The sequence below is a fragment of the Podarcis filfolensis genome, assembly GCF_964270895.1.
Source record: "Podarcis filfolensis genome assembly, chromosome: 2".
Taxonomy (NCBI): domain Eukaryota; kingdom Metazoa; phylum Chordata; class Lepidosauria; order Squamata; family Lacertidae; genus Podarcis; species Podarcis filfolensis.
Genome location: NC_139605.1, coordinates 10,010,902 through 10,029,591, shown reverse-complemented (window position 1 = coordinate 10,029,591; position 18,690 = coordinate 10,010,902). Strand labels below are relative to the sequence as shown.

At 45.9% G+C, this 18,690-nt stretch overlaps 3 protein-coding genes across 4 annotated transcripts in view; 1 reads left to right on the top strand and 2 right to left on the bottom strand.

The window, feature by feature from the left end:
- Positions 1-18,690, bottom strand: part of LOC310756497 (tigger transposable element-derived protein 1-like) — a 796,241-nt gene that overhangs the window by 84,833 nt on the left and 692,718 nt on the right. The gene's annotated exons all lie outside the window — the stretch shown is intronic.
- Positions 4,557-11,364, bottom strand: LOC310756724 (uncharacterized protein). The gene is made up of 4 exons (XM_083601352.1): positions 11,232-11,364; positions 8,015-8,754; positions 7,441-7,567; positions 4,557-5,639 (listed from the first exon to the last, which is right to left on the bottom strand). The coding sequence occupies exons 1-4, from the start codon at positions 11,251-11,253 to the stop codon at positions 4,711-4,713; spliced, it is 1,818 nt and encodes a 605-aa protein (XP_083457478.1). The 5' UTR covers positions 11,254-11,364; the 3' UTR covers positions 4,557-4,710.
- The window catches only part of LOC310756619 (uncharacterized protein), a 31,610-nt gene continuing 25,330 nt past the window's right edge, over positions 12,411-18,690 (top strand). Inside the window, exon 1 of one of the 2 annotated variants that reach the window (XM_083601011.1) lies at positions 12,411-12,673. Coding sequence is in view for 1 of the 2 variants with exons in the window: in XM_083601009.1 (XP_083457135.1) it covers positions 16,242-16,265 (24 nt within the window). In the remaining variant the exon portion in view is untranslated. Of the gene's footprint in view, positions 12,674-16,143; positions 16,266-18,690 lie in introns of those variants that run through there. The other variant, XM_083601009.1, reaches the window with a different exon arrangement.

The window sequence follows — 18,690 nt, the reverse complement described above, 5'->3', positions numbered from 1 at the left end:
TCCTAGTTTCTGACTGCGGACCTTGCACATGTGAGGCGAATGTCTCTTTTGGGAAGAAATACAAATTGAAATGGAATAAACAAATAATAATAATAATAATAATAATAATAATAATAATAATAATAATAATAATTTTTATTTATATCCCGCCCTCCCCAGCCGAAGCCGGGCTCAGGGTGGCTAACAACGCTAAAATAGTGCAACATTCTAAAAACATTATAAAAATTAATTAAAATCAAAATTGATGGCAACCATACTAAAGTTCTGTAAAGATTGCCAAAGGAGGGAGTAAGGCTGCGCCCTGACCAAAGGCCTGGTGGAACAGCTCTGTCTTGCAGGCCCTGCGGAAAGATGTCAAGTCCTGCAGGGCCCTTGTCTCTTGTGACAGAGCGTTCCACCAGGTTGGAGCAGCAGCCGAAAAAGCCCTGGCTCTAGTTGAGGCCAGCCTAACCTCTCTGTGGCCTGGGACCTTCAAGATGTTTTTATTTGAAGACCGTAAATTCCTCTGTGGGGCATACCAGGAGAGGCGGTCCCGTAGGTACGAGGGTCCTAGGCCGTATAGGGCTTTGAAGGTTAAAACCAGCACCTTAAACCTGATCCTGTACTCCACTGGGAGCCAGTGCAGCTGGTATAGTACCAGGTGAATGTGATCCCGCAGCAAGGACCCCATAAGGAGTCTCGCCGCGGCATTCTGCACCCGCTGGAGTTTCTGGGTCAGTCTCAAGGGCAGCCCCACGTAGAGCGAGTTACAATAATCCAGTCTGGAAGTGACCGTCGCGTGGATCACAGTGGCTAGATCAGGGCGAGAGAGGTAAGGAGCCAACTGCTTAGCTTGGCGGAGATGAAAATAAAAAGCAGGGGAAGGATTGCACCAGCCGGGACTCGAACCCAGGTCACAAGGTTGGGAACCTTGTATGATGCCTCTACACCACTGATGCAGCTAGCAAAGATTTGCTTTCTACTCAGAGAAGGAGGCCTACAGGAAAGTGTCAGGCAGTTCCCCAGATCTTCTCTCACACAATAGAAACGTGTAAAATTTGCCCTCAGATTCTTGCTGTGCATCCCTTCTTGCCTGCTTGTATTTCTTTTGCCAAAATTTGTTTCCATTTTTGTTCCCTTCAATTGGGCCAGGCTTCCATTTTCTGTAAGAAGCCTCCTTGACCCTAATAGCTTCCTTGACTCTGCTCATCAACCACACTGGCATCCCCTAGGACTCGGCAGCACCTTTCCTGATCTGGGTTGCACATTCCAGCCAAGTTTTTTTATTATTGCAATTTTGAATAGTCCCCAAGGATTTTGGAGCAATGTGTCCCTCTCAACCTTCCCTTTACAAATACTTTCATTTCTGAGAAGCTGAAATGGAGTAATGAAATTTGGAGTCTCACATGGTGGCATGAAGAAAAAACCCTGGTGGTCTTGTTTTCAGGACTTGGTGCTCTAACAGGGTTGATTTCTGGCCAATGAAAGGGCTTGCTCTCTCCTGGAAGTGAAGCTCTTGCAGCAGCACTGCCTTGTAGCCATGCTTGGGCTGGGTTTCTACAGAAAATGTTCCCAGGCATATTTCTATGTAGCCTTCTTAGCGCAGTAGGCAGCGCATCAGTCTCATAATCTGAAGGTCCTGAGTTCGAGCCTCAGAGAAGGCAGCTTGCAGTTCTCTTTGTTTTGTTTTTTTGTATTTTGCAAAGGGTGTGTAGTCCTCTGCTCTCTGAGCAAAAGGTTCAGCGAGAGGCTCTGGGTGTCAGTCTTGTGAATGTAGGGACAGGACTGTTGCTTCAGGTGTGAGAGGGTATGAGTGAAGGCCGAGGTAAGCCCCTGTGCTTGAGCAGAGCAAATTACACTTTGAAAAAAGAATAAGGCTCATCAGCTGAAGGAAGGGAGGGATGAGAAGCACCTTCACCATCTGTCCCTGATGGTCTAGTGGTCAGGATTTGGCGCTTTCACCGCCACGGCCCGGGTTCGATTCCCGGTCAGGGAATCTTTTTGCCAGGGAGAAGGAGCAATGGCTTTGCTGTGGTTCGTGTTCTATAGGTCACATTGAGGGATTCAGAAATAAATTTGGTTAAAGGAGGCCTCTATCTTGCCATTCTTCCTGGTGGTCTAGTGGTTAGGATTTGGTCCCTCACTGCCAAGACCAAGGCTTGATTCTCATTCAGAGGATGCTTTATTTTCTCTATTTTGAGGCTTTTTTATTAGTTGTTTTACAGAGAGAAATAACGCCGATCAACATCCCCCCTCCATTACCTCCCTCACATACCTTCCACAATCAATTATCGGTTGCAAATGGACCCCTGTTCCATCACAAGAATTAATACAACCATCTCAGCAATTTTCACCAATCTTCTGCTGTAAAAGGTTAAAGGTGTGCCTATTTAATATACATTGAGGCTCTAATTATCACTGACTGCAACATTTCTCTGATGAAAATAGGGGCATCCTAAGGAAATGCGGAACATTCCGGGATAGAGGAGATAGATCTTTCCACCCAAAAAAGTGCAGGGGTTTTTAAAAAAATTATTTTTATTTTTATTTAAACTTCTTACAATGGTCCTGCGTGTTTCAATAAAATACACAGGAACAATAATAAAAGAGGGCAGGAGGTTAAAAAATAAATGAGAATGAATAGATGTCCATGATCAGCCTCAGACAGCGTGGCCAATGCATCAGGAACGATGGTAGTTTGAGCCCAAAAACATCTGGAGGGCCACAGGCCTCCTTCCCCTGGTATAAAAGCTAAAGAAAAAATAAATTAGGGGCACAGAGTAAATATTGTCCTTTACCTTTCTGACTCATCTCAAAAACTTAAAACCAGTAAGTGCTGCGTTCCATCTTGGGTTAATACCATTAGTGGAACACTCATTAAAATCTCCACTACAGTGGTACCTCGGGTTAAGTACTTAATTCGTTCCAGAGGTCCGTTCTTAACCTGAAACTGTTCTTAACCTGAAGCACCGCTTTAGCTAATGGGGCCTCCTGCTGCCGCCGCGCCGCCGAAGCACGATTTCTGTTCTCATCCTGTAGCAAAGGTCTTAACCCAAGGTACTAACCTGAAGCGTCTGTAACCTGAAGCGTATGTAACCCGAGGTACCACTGTATAATTAGACTCCTTAGGATGTGACCTCAGATAGTAATGCAGATTTTAATGCTACAGACCTTTTTTTTGGATGGGTATTTTTGCATAATTCCAGGAGTGGAGGAACCTGTAGTCCAGTGTTGTTGGACTCCAACTCCCATCAGCCGGAACCAGTATGATGGTCAGGCATGGTGGGACTAGCAGTAAAATAAAATAAAAAATATAGAGGGCCACAGGTTCCTGGTATCTGAGGAATTTTGGCTCAATTGTTAAACCACTCCGTGTAGCTCTCAGCAAACAAGCTACAGGTCCCATAATTCTTTGAGGGAAGAGATGATTGTTTCAAGTGGTATCATAGTACTTTGACTGTATGGTATGTTTGTAACCTCTGACTCTGTGACAAGGATGGGGAGCCTGTAGCTTTCCAGGTGTTGCTGGACTACAAATGACATCATCCCTGGCCAATGGCCATACTGGCTGAGCCAAATGAGATTTGGGAGGGTGCCAACAACATATGTGGGGCTCAGGAGCCCAGTTATGTCACCCCTTGTCTGCAGAGCTGGCAGCCTCTCACCCTTTTTTGAACACTCTCCCTTGTGAATTGTTCCCTCAGCCTCCTCTCCTCTCCTTGGAAGTCCTCTGGGAAGCTGCTGCTGCTGTCCCTGGTCGCTGAGCTTCTCCCCTGCCCCAAAGAGAGGTGCCTCTCAGAGACACCATTCCCTTGTGGAACTTATGGAACTTGTGGAGCTGGCCCGTGAATCCACTGGATGACATTGCGGAAGAATGTTGCCTCAGGGGAGTGAGGAAAATTCTCAGGGATGATTCACACCGTGGCCGGCACTTTCTTGATCTCCTGCCCTTGGGCAGAAGATATAGAAGCATGATTAGTCGCACCAACAGGGTAAAGAATAGCTTCTATCTGTGGGCTGTTAGGCTGCTGAATGAAAAGATAACAACAGGTCAACTGACTTTCGGGTTTGGTGGGTGGGTGTCAGTAAAGGAGGGGAATTAAGACTAAGAGAGCTGAGTGGGGGGTTGCTCATGTAATCTTACTGTATACAAGTTGTACAAGTGACAATAAAGTATTTCAATTTCAATTATAGCCAGGGCTGTTGCAATAAACAGCTGTGCAAGCCTTTAGGAAGCAGAGACAAGAGAGGGCATCAGAGGAGGGAGGGAAAGAAGAGAGGGACAGAGGCCAGTGTTGCCTGTGGCACCCCTGACCATCATTCAAGGCACCCCAGGTGCCACAGCACCCTGGTTGAAAACCACTGGCCAACAGCACAAAGGTAAGAATTACATCCATTGCTTCTGACCCTGCCCACCATGGACATGCGGCCCTTGGAAGGTTGTGCACAATGGAATGCGGCCCTCGGGATGAAGACGCTTCCCCGCCCTCGCAAGGAACCTTTTGTAATGTGAAGTTTCAGGTTTCGTACATCAACCATTTCCAACATCCCGTTAAAGATGACCACACCTTCGTTGCTAATTTTTACATGACAGTTCTATGGTTTTCTTTATTTTTAAGGGAAACATTCTTTTAAAAAATTAAATTCTGCATTTGTACTTTGAGGGCATCACATTGCCTTTCGGTAGCTGAAGTGTGGCCAGCACCAATGCCCCATCCTCTCTGACAACTCTTAACATCCAGGGGGATTGGCTCCCACATGGATTTTCTCATGTCTACGCAGATCACTTCGATTAAGAAACCTCTGCTCGCACGACGAACATTGATAGGGTCTCTCTCCTGTGTGGATTCTCCTGTGTATCAGAAGGTACCCTTTCTGAATGAAGCTTTTCCCGCAATCCATGCACGTGTTTGGTTTCTCTCCCGTGTGGATCCTCTCGTGTGTCAGGAGGGACGAGCGCCGAGTGAAGCACTTCCCACACTGCGCGCACCTATAGGGGGTCTCGCCCGTGTGGGTCCTCCGGTGGATGACGAGCTGCAGTCTCCGGCTGAAGCTCTGCCCGCAGTCGGAGCAGCTGTACGGCTTTTCGCCCGTGTGGATTCTCTCGTGATTGATGAGGTTACACCGGATGCTGAAGCGCCTCCCGCACTGTGTGCACTCGTAGGGCTTCTCTCCCGTGTGCATTCTCTTGTGCCTCACCAGCGTGGACTTCCGGTTGAAGCTCTTGCCGCAGTCCAGGCACGTGTACGGCTTTTCTCCAGTGTGGGTCCTCTCGTGCACGACCAGGTTGGCCTTGCAGTTAGAAGTCTTCCCGCAATACAAGCATTTGTATGGCTTCTCGGCCATTTGCACGGCCTGGCTGAAGCTCCTGTCCTCGGACTGCTCTTTCTTTATCTTCAACTTGATGATCTCCTCCTGGAAGGGACTTTCATCTAACCCGGCACCCACTTCATCATAATGATAAGCCTGTTTGGCTGCCTTCCCAGGATGGTTTTCCCAAGGACCTCCCGGCGCCGGGGGACTTCCTGGCATCAGCCCCATATCAAGCCCCTGGAAGAAATCCCCTTTGGCTCTTTCCAGGGATATTCCACAGAGGTCTGTCTGCTCAGGTCTTTCCAGCTGGAATGTCTCCTCTTCATTCTCCTGTTCTTGCCCATCACCTTCAAAGGGGGAGGGGGGAGAGGAAAATCATGGCACAATAAGTACAGTCATACCTCGGGTTGAATTTGCTTCAGGTTGAGCGCTTTCGGGTTGCGCTCCATGGTGACCTGGAAGTAACGGAACACGTTACTTCCGGGTTTTGCCGCTCGTGCATGCGCAGACGGTCAAAATGGTGTCATGCACGTGCGTGGAAGCGGTGAATCGCGACCTGCGTACGCACAGACGTGGGTTGCGTTCGCTTCAGGATGCGAACGGGGCTCCAGAACGGATCCCATTCGTATCCAGAGGTACCACTGTAGAGGCTTGTAGAAATTCCCCATCACTGTTCCGTTACTTTCTGTCCCTTAGTTTTTAGAGGCACCCCCCCCCAAGAATCCTGGGGGCCACAGTTTGTTAAGGGTACTCAGAACTGTAGTCTCTTTTGTGCAGAGGAGGGCAACCAAGATGATCAAGAGTCTGGAAACAAACATTAAACGGAACAGTTAAGGGAGCTGGGTATTTTTAGACTGAAGAAGAGGAGGCTGAGAGGAGATAAGATAGCCATCTTCAGATATCTCAAGGGCTGTCATATGGAACAGGGAGGAGGCTTGTTTCCTTCTGCTCTGGAGGGAAGGACCAGAACCAATGGCTTCAAATCACAGGAAAGGAGATTCTGACTAAACACCGGGAATAACTTTCTGAGAGTAAGAGCTGTTCAACAGTGGAAGAGGGTGGATTCACCTTTCTTGGAGGTTTTTAAACAGAGGTTTAAAATGATTCCTGCATTGCAGGGGGTTCAACCAGATTTGTTTATTCATTTCATATTTATTTCATAAAATTTATACACCACTTGACCTGTGGCTGAACTGTTTAATTATTATTTGCTGAAGTTTAATTTTGCTGTTTACTACAGAGGTACCTCCGGTTATGAACTGAATCCATTCCAGAGGTCTGTTAATAACCCAAAACCGTTCTTAACCTGAGGCACGCTTTGGCTAATGGTGCCTGCTGCTGCATGCACGGCTCTGGTGCACAATTTCTGCTCACATCCCAGGGCAAAGGGCGCAACCAGGTGCAACTACTTCCGGGTTAGCAGAGCTCATAACCCGACGCATAACCCAGAAGCGTTCATAATCAGAGGTACCACTATATTAGATTCTGATGGATTGTTGAATGTTGCTTTGTTTGATATACCGTATTTTTTGTTCTATAAGACTCACTTTTTCCCTCCTAAGAAGTAAGGGGAAATGTGTGTGCGTCTTATGGAGCGAATGCAGGCTGCGCAGCTATCCCAGAAGCCAGAACAGCAAGAGGGATCACTGCTTTCGCTGCGCAGCGATCCCTCTTGCTGTTCTGGCTTCTGAGATTCAGAATATTTTTTTTCTTGTTTTCCTCCTCCAAAAACTAGGTGCGTCTTGTGGTCTGGTGCGTCTTATAGGGCGAAAAATACGGTAAGTTGTTTGTTTTAAAGTTATTGTGACTTTTATATTGGATCAGATTTTTACTATTAATGTTTGATGTTTTATTTCATTTTTATGTCTTGGAAGCTGCCCAGAGTGGCTTGGGCAACCCAGCCAGATGGGTGGGGTAGAGATATTATTATTATTATTATTATTATTATTATTATTATTATTATTATTATATTTATATTTATTACTATTATTGACTGTAAAAAAGCGCCCCTCAACAATGACCCTTTGAGCCCCTTCCAACCCTACAATTTTATGATTCGGTGATGGTTTTGTTCTAACCCCATTGTCGGATACAGCACTTTTATTTGTGTTTTAACAACTAGCAATTAAAAGTCTTGTGAATTATTACCGAAGAAACGGGATTCTCCATCACCCTCCTGCTTGGCTTCCATGGAGAGCTGCATCTTCCCGGGGCCCCAGGAGTCCTGTTCTGAATTAGGGCTGCTGACAAATGAGCTTATTGACAACCCTGCATCCTGGGAAAAAAGTGGACGATAACAAATGATAATAAGGAGGTTAACAGTATTGGTGCAGATGGCTTAATGACAAGGATGTTGACAGGACATTGTGGTGCAGAAAAGTAAAACCCCAAGAATGAGAATTTACAGTGACAGATTTGGAATTTATTTTGCAATGTTATTAAGGTTGTTTCAGGCTTCTATGTATATTCTCTCGCACATGTACAGGGACGGTGGCAGCTGTAGTTACTCTACATCTGGAGGGCTGAAGGTTCCCTACACTGGGCGTAAACAAACACATGTGGCCATCCCATCTATATTGGGGCCAAACTAGATTATTTTATTTAAAAAAAACAGAGCTTGAGGAATTGCTGCATCCATTTCTCTGCCCCTCACGCCAATAGACGGCATCCCTGCCATTTTTCCTGGGTTCTCTCAGGGTTTCCCACACGCTAAGACACTCACCTTTCCTTCCCACCCTTCCGACTCTTGCAGCTTCAGGAGGAAATCTTCTGCCAGGACGACTGCCTCGCCGCAGGTCTCTGGGCCCTGTTCGCCCACCCAGCTCTGCATTTCCAGAGGCAAGATGCTCAGGAACTGCTCCAGAATCAGCACTTCCAGGATCTGGTCCTTGGAGCGTTTCTCTGGCTTCAGCCATTGGTGGCAAAGCTTCCACAGCTGCTTGCAAACGTCCCGGGGCCCCTCAGCCTCCTCATAGCAGAAGCGCCGGAAGCACTGGCGTTGCGTCTCTGAGTCGGCGGCGTCTTTGCTCGCTGTCTTGTCCTTCCCTTTCCCTGAAGAATCCAGCCCTCTGCTGGGTTTCTGAGCTCCCCGGAGGCCTAGCACGGTTGCAGTTGCCCAGTCTGCTTTCGGCCACTGGCTGGCCCCAGCTATTTCCTTGAAAGAGGCCTGGAACTCCTTCGTGTCAGCCTCAGAGATGGGCTCAGGTAACCTGAGGTGCTTCCATCCTGAGCAAGGGGATTCCACCGTCTTCAGGAACTCCTGCTGCTGGTTTTCCCAACGCTGCTGCAAACCTTCGTCTGGCTCCTGCTTCACTTGTGCTGGGCCTTCGCCGGTCAGGAACTCCTTGATGGTCCCAACTTGGACAACCTGAGGCTCCCTTTCGCCTGCCTCCAGCTTCTCCCAGGATCCCGGTTCTGTTGGGTCCTGCTGCTCCATTTTTATTTCTGGCTGGAGTTCCTGGGCTGAAAAGGAAATTCAGTTCTTGATCAAGGGCAAAGCATTAAGAACATAAGAAGAGTCGGCTGGATCCGGCCAGTGGCCCATCTAGTCCAGCATCCTGTTCCCACACTGGCCAACCAGATGTCTGTGGGAAACCTGCAAGCAGAATTTGAGCCGAAGAGCCTTCTGCCATTCTGCAGTTTCCAGCAACTGGGATTCAGTAGCCATTGAGAGCCCTCTTCTCAGGGAATTTGCCTAATCCTCTTTTTTTATTGATTTTTCCACACGGCAAAAATTATACATTCCAAATAAAACACAAAAGAAACAACAAATTTCCAAATAAGCCAATATATACAAATCCTTAAATTCCTAAAAGACACTCATATTGTTTAAGTTTTTTTCTTAATTCACAAATTCTTAATTTCTCCATATGACTTCCAACCTCCTCATTGTGGATCCATCCTTTTTCTTCTTATCACTGCTTCAGTATTCCTTATCTCCATTTCTTTCTTTTGTTTGGTATCATGTATTCTTAGTCTAATTTGCAGCTTGGGGAGTTTAGTCAAAACATGTCCAGGTTTTCACTTGTGGACGATGTTTAATTAAATATTCTTTATAAATGCCCCATTCATTTTTATACCTTTGGGTTGGCTCTCTTCTAATTATCTCCATTAATTTAGCTAATTCAATATTATTTTCTAATCCTCCTTTAATGCCATCTAGGTGGGTGCCCATCACTGCCTCCTGTGGGAGCAAGTGCCATAGTTTAATTAAGCACTGCAGGAAAAAAGTGCTTTCCTCCATCCTGAATCTTCCAGGGAAGAAGGTTACAACCACTGCACACAATCCTTCACATCTCCCTACGATCTGCAGGGGAGACTTTGGTGGAGGTGCCACCACTGGGGTCTGCCTGGTTGGCGGTGACTCAGGTGACAGGGCCTTCTTGGCGGTGGCTTCCCGTTTGTGGAATGTCCTTCCTACTGAGGTGCACCATTCTCCTTCATTATTAACTTTTAGGTGAAAAGTGTTCCTCTTTACCCAGTCATTTGATGGCTGAAAATATTGGCAATTGCTTTCAGTTCTTAACTTTTTTTAAAGGTTGCTTTTTAACCATTTCGAGAAGTTTTGATTGTATTGTTTTGGTACTGACGTGTTTTCCACCCTGGGCACTTTAGCAGGAAGCTGTGGGATATAACTAATAAATAGAGAAATTGAAGTTCTGTTCAGAAGTAAGCCTCATTTAGGCTCCTGATACCTGTAAGGCTGTCTCGCTCGTAAAGATTCACTTCTTTACTCTAACAGTCTAGGGCAGTTGTGTCCAAACTTTTTTTCAAAGAGGGCCAGATTTGATGATGTGAAGGGCCATGAGGGCCAACCAAAGTTGTTGACTTTTTAAAGGATTGAGCTTTTTTTAGGATTGAAGTTGTTGAGGTTTTTTTTAGGATTTTACTCCAGGAAATAAACTGCCATGGGGGCTGGATTAAACCAACCGGCGGGCCAGATTAGGCCCCCAAAATGGACTTTGGACATGCCTGGTCTAGTGGAAAGGGTTATGGAATCACAAGTAGAGATGGAAGGGACCACAAGGGTCATGTGAGGGTCATGCAATGCAGGGATCTTTCACCCAACATGGGGCTCAAACCCACGACTCTGAGATTGAGAGTCTCATGCTCTACCGAGGTTGTAGCTCAGTGGTAAAGGTTCTTCATTCCTGCATTGCAGGGGGTTGGACTAGATGATCCTCAAGGTCCCTTCCTACTCTATGATTCTTTTTAATACCATGCAATAACCACAGCAGAGTTGCCAACGCAAGACAGTCAGCAACCCCAGAACTGATGCTGGTGTTTCCTCACAATCCTGTCCCATTCATGTGTGAAGTGGGAATGCAGTGGAGAACCTTATTTTAACACCCAAAATGGGTGTGTGTGAAACAGCCATCTTCCAAGCTGCAAGGATCGAGGTAAGGTGTGCGTGAAGCACTTTGTGTGCTCAAAATATGCTATCATAATGTGCAGTTACTGCTACGCTTAAGGTTGCCAACTTTCCAGGCACCTCCGCTCCTGTGCTTTTAAATGGCAGGCAATGACTGGGTCACCGGCGCCTCCATGCCACAAAGTGCTTCGCTGTTTTGATTTCTGCCACCTGCCTCTGTCAAAGGCAGAGGAGCAGGCCTGACTTGGTTCCCCTCTGGATAAGTTGGCAACCCTGGCTGCCAAGTGACCTGTGGGAAACCAGCTTGGCCTGCTCCTGTGCCTTTAACAGCAGCCTGCCATTCAAGAATCAGCTTTCTGCAGCAAGGGAGATAAATGCAGTTGCAAGCTGACTGCTGCACATCGAGCCCCTGGCAGAAGGCAGAAGGCATGCAGGCAACGGTAAAAGGGAAATCTGGGAACATCGCCCTCTGCAGCTTTCCCCCACGGCTCCTGATTTCTCTGGTATCTCCCTCTTAATTGTTCTTTCTCCTTCTTTCTGTCCAGCGCCTCTGGGGGGGTTAACTCACCCACTCCTTGCACCTTTGGCATTGTTGCAACCTCTGGGAAGAGATCTGCAGCCTCCAATGGCTCCACCCAAGAGGCAAAAACCCCTGGAGGGAAGAAGGAAGGTGGTGGATCAGGAAGGTGCCTCAGCTTAGGTCACAAGTTTGCATGCTCCTCTAGCCGGCACAGCTCTCTGTGTTTAACTCCTTCAGGGCAAAGGCACATAAAACAGTCAGGCATCCTAAAACATGAATGGGAGCAGAAGTTGCACGTGAGTCCCTGGGTGACCTCTCCCCGCTCTGGCAATTTGATGCCCTGTGTTTTGTCCTGTTGCAGGCTGCCTACTTAAAAAGTCAACGTGGAATTGCTAGAATTGCGAGGTTTAGCCCTTTCTCTGGGACTTTAATAGTTAAATCTCAGGGAGAAGGGGAATGGTTCATTCTTGTCTAGTGCATGCACAATAAGGCCCAGGCTGCTTTTCCACGGGCTGCAGCTGCTGAGACAGATTTGGAACTATTGACCTCACAGTGGCAGGGAAATGGACATTTCCCAGCAGTTCTGTAACCTAAAAGTGTGGGGGGGGGGGCGAAAAACCGCTGGACTTTTAAATCTGTGAAGGTGGCCTGATTCATATGTAATGCAAAACCATGGTTCGCAAGACATTATTTATAATTTGCTTAATGTGATCATTTGGACCTCGCACAACTGCTTAACAATGTTTTTATTAACATGACTGGGATAGCTCAGTTGATAGAGCATGAGACCCTTAAACTCAGGGTTGTGGGTTTCCTGCGGTGCAGGGGGTTGGACTAGATGACCCTTTGGGGTCCCTTCCAACTCTACAATTCTCTTATCTGCAGGTGCAAACAGTATTTAAGGCAGGATGATGCATACACACTCTGATACCACCATGAGCCCAAGGCTGCGTATACACCGTGTATTTATTTTGTTATTTTATTTCTGATAAACTTTATTTATCACTTCATTGAAAAGCACCCGGCACTGAGAACCCATACATTTAAAGCACCTCCCCCCAAAATTCCTGGGAACTGCAGTTCGAACCTCACAGAACTACAACTCCCAGCATCCTTAACAAACTACAGCTCCCAGGATTCCGGCGGCGGGGGAGGGAGCGTAGAACGCGCTTGAAATGTTTGGTGCGCTCATAGCGTAAAAATGAACGCATAATAAAAAGGACACCCGGAAGCCCTGCCGGTTACTTTCCCTACATCAGGCTTAATGGGTTAAAAGCACCGAGCTCTCCTGCCTAGAGAAGGCGCAGCCAAAGCGGAGACATTAGTAATATTATTGTTGTTATTATTGTTTTTTAAAAAGTTCCATATAATTCCTCTTCCTGTCCCGCCCCCTTGGTTGAGTATCCTTTTGGGTCGTTCCGAAGTTTGGAATTTATTTATTTTTTGCAATTTTGCAGCGGCTGCAAAGGAGTCAGCGCCTTTTGGGAGCGGTAAGTTAAGTCGGGGATTTGGGAGAAGGGGGCGATCGGAGGCGAAGCGGCAGATGGAGGGGAATCCGAAGCAAGGAGTAAACAAGATGCAAACCGCTCTCCCCGCCTTCCTTTCCCACGCCTGCCAGATCAAAGGCAGAGCTTGTTAGCTGATCTTCGCTGGGCCACATACCCCACCGCGTGCTCTTGCGGAAAACAGAACCTCCACCTACAGGTGCAGTGTACCCCTGTAGGCCAGATGCTGTGCGGAGCGGGGAGGAAAGAACAGCAACAACAACAAAAAAATCAGGGTAGGGTTGTTGCTTTAATCTTTCGCTTGCAGGCTTCGGAACATAAGCAGAGATGAGCTGGAACACCGCTGGGAAGTTTTTAGTTGTTGTTGTTGTGTGTGTGTGTGGTTTCTTTTTTTAAAAAAAACCTTTATTGAAATTTCAAATAGTACATAATTATATGTGCACTAAACATGGTGAGACGTAAATAAAGAAGAGAAAAGGAGAGAAACAACCCATGCAGAAGGGAAAATAAGGGGGGGGGGCAAAACTATATATTTTTGCAAGGTTGTTACTGTTCTTCGTCAGATCTTAACCTATTACAGTATATGTAAGAACGGATTTCAAATACAATGGTATCTCTGGTTAAGTACTTAATTCGTTCCGGAGGTCTGTACTTAACCTGAAACTGTTCTTAACCTGAAGCACCACTTTAGCTAATGGGGCCTCCTGCTGCCGCTGCGCTGCCAGAGCATGATTTCTGTTCTCACCCTGAAGCAAAGTTCTTAACCTGAAGCACTATTTCTGGGTTAGCGGAGGCTGCAGCCTGAAGCATATGTAACCCGAGGTACCACTGTATCATTGAATTTGTTCATGGCAAGTCTGCGTTTATATGCAAGTTGTTGTTATGTTGTGAGTTTGTGTGTAAGTCTTCAGTCCAATTGTAGAAGGGAGCTGCATTTTTATTTTTCCAATTCACCAGTGGTCATACCTCATGTTGCGTCTGCTGCATGTTGCATCTTTTTGCATTACGTCCCGCGGCAACCCGGAAGTACCAGAATGGGTTACTTCCGGGTTTCGCCGCTCACACATGCGCAGAAGCGCTAAATCGTGCTTCACGCATGCACAGAAGCGCCAAATCACGCTGTGTGCCTGCTCAGCACCTTGAGTTGCGAGCATTTCATGTTACAGATGGGCCTCCGGAACGGATCTTGTCCGTAACACAAGGTACCACTGTATCAGTCTTTTTGCTGTGGTAAGGGCATGGAGTAAAAGGTAAAGGTAAAGGGACGCCTGACCATTAGGAGAGTCCACTCCTATTGTCCTTTTGTAAGGTTCCATGTCCTGGGTATATAATTCAAGAGGATATTTTGCTCTGTAAATGTAAGGTTGTTCCGTACAGTTCTGTTGATGGTTTCAGTTACCTCCTGCCAAAATTATTTCAATATAGGACAATGAAAAAACATAGAAACATTATCCCTATTGCATCTCCAGCAGAACGTAAGCAGAGACGAGCTGAAACACTGTTGGGAAGTTTTTAGTTTAGAGAAAAAGGAAAGGGAGGTGCAGGATGGAGGTGTATAAAGTTATGCAGAGAGAATATTTTCTCCCTCAGTTCTAGAACTCCAGCACATCCAACGAAGCTGAATGCTGGAAGGTTCAGGCAGATGAAAGTACTTTTTCACCCAGCGCAGAGTTTAACTACAGAATTTGCTCCCCTGAGCTGTTGTGGATGATCACCAACTTGTACTGGTGTAAAAGATTAGATAAATTCATGGGGGATAAGGCTTTCCGTAGCCACTGGCCTGCCACAGCATGGGCATAGCGGGGAGGGGGTCAGCTGCTCCTCATCAAGTAAATAAATAAAAATACTTAACAAACTGACCAATCGCGTCACAGATAGCTTGGTTCTGCCCCCCCCTAACAAAAGTCCTGTCCCCCAAACATAAATTATGGCTACGCTCATGAGTCATTATGGCTATGCTTTACCTCTGCTGTTGAAGGGAATATATACCAAGGTGATGGAGACCACAGAAAAGGAGGGTTCCATCTTGAACTCAGGTCCTGCCTGTCTGCTTCCCTTTGATGCATCTGGTTGGCAACTGTGAGAACAGGATACTGGCCTAGATGGGCCATGGGCCTCCTCCAGCAATGCTCTTTTTGTTCTTGGACCAAGGCTCCGTCCAGAAACTGAATCTGAAAGAAATGGGCCTTGCTGTTCTTTTGCAAGGGGGGGAGCGATAAATTTTATTCTTTCAACTTTACAAAATATGACATTTAGACCACTGCAAACACTATTTGAACGTTCATATGTAATTGACCATTCATGAAATGCTACTCATTTAAGATATCCACCTCCCGGCTTAATAGGACAGTTAAAGCATCACAAAACACACTTCCAATGCTTTCTCCTTCAAACTTCCCAGCCAAATATCTGACTCCCAGAACCTATGGCTTTGATGCTGCTTTCTGTTGTTGTGGGTTTCTCATTAAAGCCAGCAGGTTTGGCTGGCACCAGCTGTTCCCAAATCTGCTTTAATGGTTCATACTTGCATGTCTTTGAGCTTCTGTTCCTCATCCTCTCTCTCTTATTATATACATTTCTTTTATGCTTGCACCCCAACATATGCACACAAATCTCTTTTTGCTCTGGGCATAATTTGTCTGGGCTCCAGGAGGAAGATTATAGAGGTTCTTGATGGAGAGAAAATAGGGGAAATGTTGGGAATGCGATATCAGAATGCAACTATGCAGCTGACATGATCAAAGGGACAGTGCATCTTCCCTGCATGGAGGGGGTGGGGAATTATTATTTTTTGGCCTCTGGCTTGGATAGCTCTGTCCTTAGAGCAGGAGACCTAATCTCAGAGTTCTGGGTTCAAGCCCCACGTTGGACAAAAAGATACCTGCATTGCAGGGGGTTGGACTAGATGGCCCTTGTAGGTCCTCCCAACTCTACAATTTTGTGATTCTGTGTGACCGTTCCCTCCCCAGAAGGGATTGCAGCCCTCAGATCGAAAAAGTTCACCCACCTCTTCTGGACGGTGAACAGCCTTTCTGATGTGCTTGCCTTTGCCACGAGTAGCCACGTGAGGAGGCGACGCTGTTTATAGGTTTTGAATTTGGTTTTCAATGTTTTATCTACGTTCTTCTCTCATTTTTAAATTGTATTGCTTTATCACTGATGGTTTTGCCGCCTTTGGGAGGAAGATCTGGAAATACATTCCAATTAATCAATCGATGGGCAGCATCTAACCAAGTCCCATTGCAATTAATGAGACTGAGCTGGTTTGGCATGTCAATTTCCCTGGGTCTGCTTTCAGTCGGATGAGCAATAAATACAACCCAATAAGAATTCCCTGGGAAGATGTTCAGAACTTGTCTTCCAGATTCCCAGACTAGAGGCGCTCTTCTGCAGCTCTTTGAGGGTTAAATCCACAGAGCTGCAATTGCTAGAGAGGGAGGAGGCTTGGGAGGGAAGGGAGGGAAGAATGGGATTGCATTCATGAATGCCACTTCCTGTCTGCTGCCTTTGCCAACTGGGATTTTGAATTATCTTTGCAAGCGGCTGGAGAAAGATGTCCCAGAGCAGTGAATTGAAGGTACCCGGGATGATGGGTGGAGAGGAGGAGGAGAAAAAAATGATGGGGTGGAAAAGACAAATTGGGGGTAGGGGCAGGAAAAACGGATTTGGGCAGGCAAGTTGAAAAGTGCTGTGGAAAAATCCCATAAATAACTAAAGAGGCAGGAAATCTCTCCCTGGCATGGTCTGGTAACAAGAAAGAGAGAAATAAACACAATCAGTGCCTCTTGGGCTCAGAAGCTGAGAGAAAGGATGCCTGAACTTATATATCAATCCATACGCTGCATTTCAAGAGAGATCCTTTCCCCCTGGGGATTGGGACTAAGCTGGGAACAACCTCTGTCGAATTGGCCCTGCAGCATCTTATGTGAGTGTTCTAGATGTGGGATGTTTGTGAATTCTTTCCATGTTGCTCTTTAATCTTTTATGACTTCTGCGGTAGAAGAGAGCCAAATTCAGCAGGAGTGGCACATCTCACTGCCATGAAAATTAAAAACTACCTTAATACCAGGTCAGACTAATGGTCTGTATGGGCCAGAATATTCTACATCGGCAGTGGCTCATCCCAGGGGCATTTCTGGGTATCTTAAAAACTTGAGGAAGGGATGTAGCTCAGTGGTGGAGCATTTCCCTTGCATGCAGATGTTTCCAGGCATGTCTAGGTAGCACTGGGAGAGAGTTGTGGCCTGGATTCTGGTCTGACTATAACAGATTACAGAACTGGGTCCAAACCATAGCTGTCAACTGTTCCCTTTTCTTGATAGGAATCCTATTCGGAATAAGGGAATTTCCCTTAAAAAAAGGGAAACGTTGACAGCTATGGTCCAAACTAACAAACTGAATTTCCATAGGGACAAAGTTCTGCACTTAGGCAGGAAGAACCAGATGCACAAATATAAATATGGAAGACACTTGGCTTAACAGTAGTACATGTGAAAAGGATCTAGATGTTTGAGTAGAGCACCAGCTTAACATGAGTCCACATTGTGATGCAGCAGCAAAATAAGCTAACGCTATTCCAGGCTACATCTGTAGAAGTATAGCGTTCCGATCAAGGGAAGTCATAGTACCGTTCTATTCTACCTTGGTCAGACCACATTTGGAGTACTGTTTCCAGTTCTGGGCACCATAATTTAAGAAGAATACTGACAGGTTGGAACATGTGCAGAGGAGGGTGACCAAGATGATCAAGGGTCTGGAAACCAAGCCTTATGAGGAATGGTTGAGGAAGTTGGGTATGTTTAGTCTGGGAAAGACGAGACGGATAGCTATCTTCAAATACCTATAAAGGGCTGTCACGTGGGAAATGGAGCAATCTTGTTTTCTCTTGCTCAGGAGGTAGGATTCAAACCATTGGCTTCAAGTTACAAGAAAGGTGATTCCAACTAACCATCAAGAAGAACTTTCTGATGTTGAGAGCTGTTCATCCGTGGAACAGACTCCCTCTGGAGGTTGTGAACTCTCCTTTCTTGGAGTTTTTTAAGCAGAGGTTGGATGGGAATCTATCATGGATGTTTTAGTTGAGATTCCTGCATGTCAGAGCATTGGACTAGATCACCCTCAGGGTCCCTTCAGACTCTACCATTTTATGTTTCTGAAACAATTTTTCACTTTCCGAAAGAATGCATGAACTGAAATACACGTCTGTTGTTTGAAACCCACACTTTGCTGACTTTTGCAGAGCAGTTTTTTTGTCAAGTAGTGTGTGCAGAAATGCATGCACTGGGATACATACATACATGCATATGCTGGCAAAAAATGATGCACACAACTGCATTATGCCAGGGGAAATAGCTTTGGTATATTTGGCAAACTTGCACACAAAACGGGTGTATGTTAGGAGACATTTGCACTAAAATGCTGTTGAATTTTCATGAAGGCTTTAAAAGAAAATTGCAAACTGGCAAAGAGAACTTAAGATTGGACAATGAAAGACTTAAAGAAAAAATTGCCCATCTCCAGTGCCCCCATATGGTTAAATAATAATGGAGACAAGGAACAGGAGATTCGGCCCCCAGTGTAAAATACCTGGGGCTCACTGCCCCTTGGGCTGTGCCCTAATAACACGCCTGGCTATTCCTATCACCTGCTACTTGTTCTTCCCTTTAGCTGACTCCCAGCAAAACAATACAGCCTTGTAGCAATTTAGGGACTAACACATTATTATCACTATTATCACTGCTTTTTTCTGGGAGGACACAGGGGTATGCCTAAACATTTTGTGAATCTTTGTACTTTTGTCCATTTACTGCATTTATTTTTCTCAATTTGAACTATAAAATGGTGATTTTCTTGAGTCAAAATGAGAGTACCCCTAAACATTTTTTTAGAAAAAAAGCACTGACTATTATTGGTGGTAGTAGTACTAGTAGTATTAATTACTTAGTTGCTTGTTACCAAAAAGTTAATACTACTAGTACTACTACCACCAATAATACACATAA

What these genes read in the sequence shown, in the direction of transcription:
- LOC310756724 (XM_083601352.1), bottom strand. Translation starts at nt 11,253, where the DNA reads ATGCCAAAGGTGCAAGGAGTGG. An exon ending in GCCAAAGGTGCAAGGAGTGG is followed by an intron (nt 8,755 to 11,231) that starts GTGAGTTAACCC and finishes TTTCCTTTTCAG; the next exon opens with CCCAGGAACTCCAGCCAGAA. An exon ending in TGGAGAATCCCGTTTCTTCG is followed by an intron (nt 5,640 to 7,440) that starts GTAATAATTCAC and finishes CCCCCTTTGAAG; the next exon opens with GTGATGGGCAAGAACAGGAG.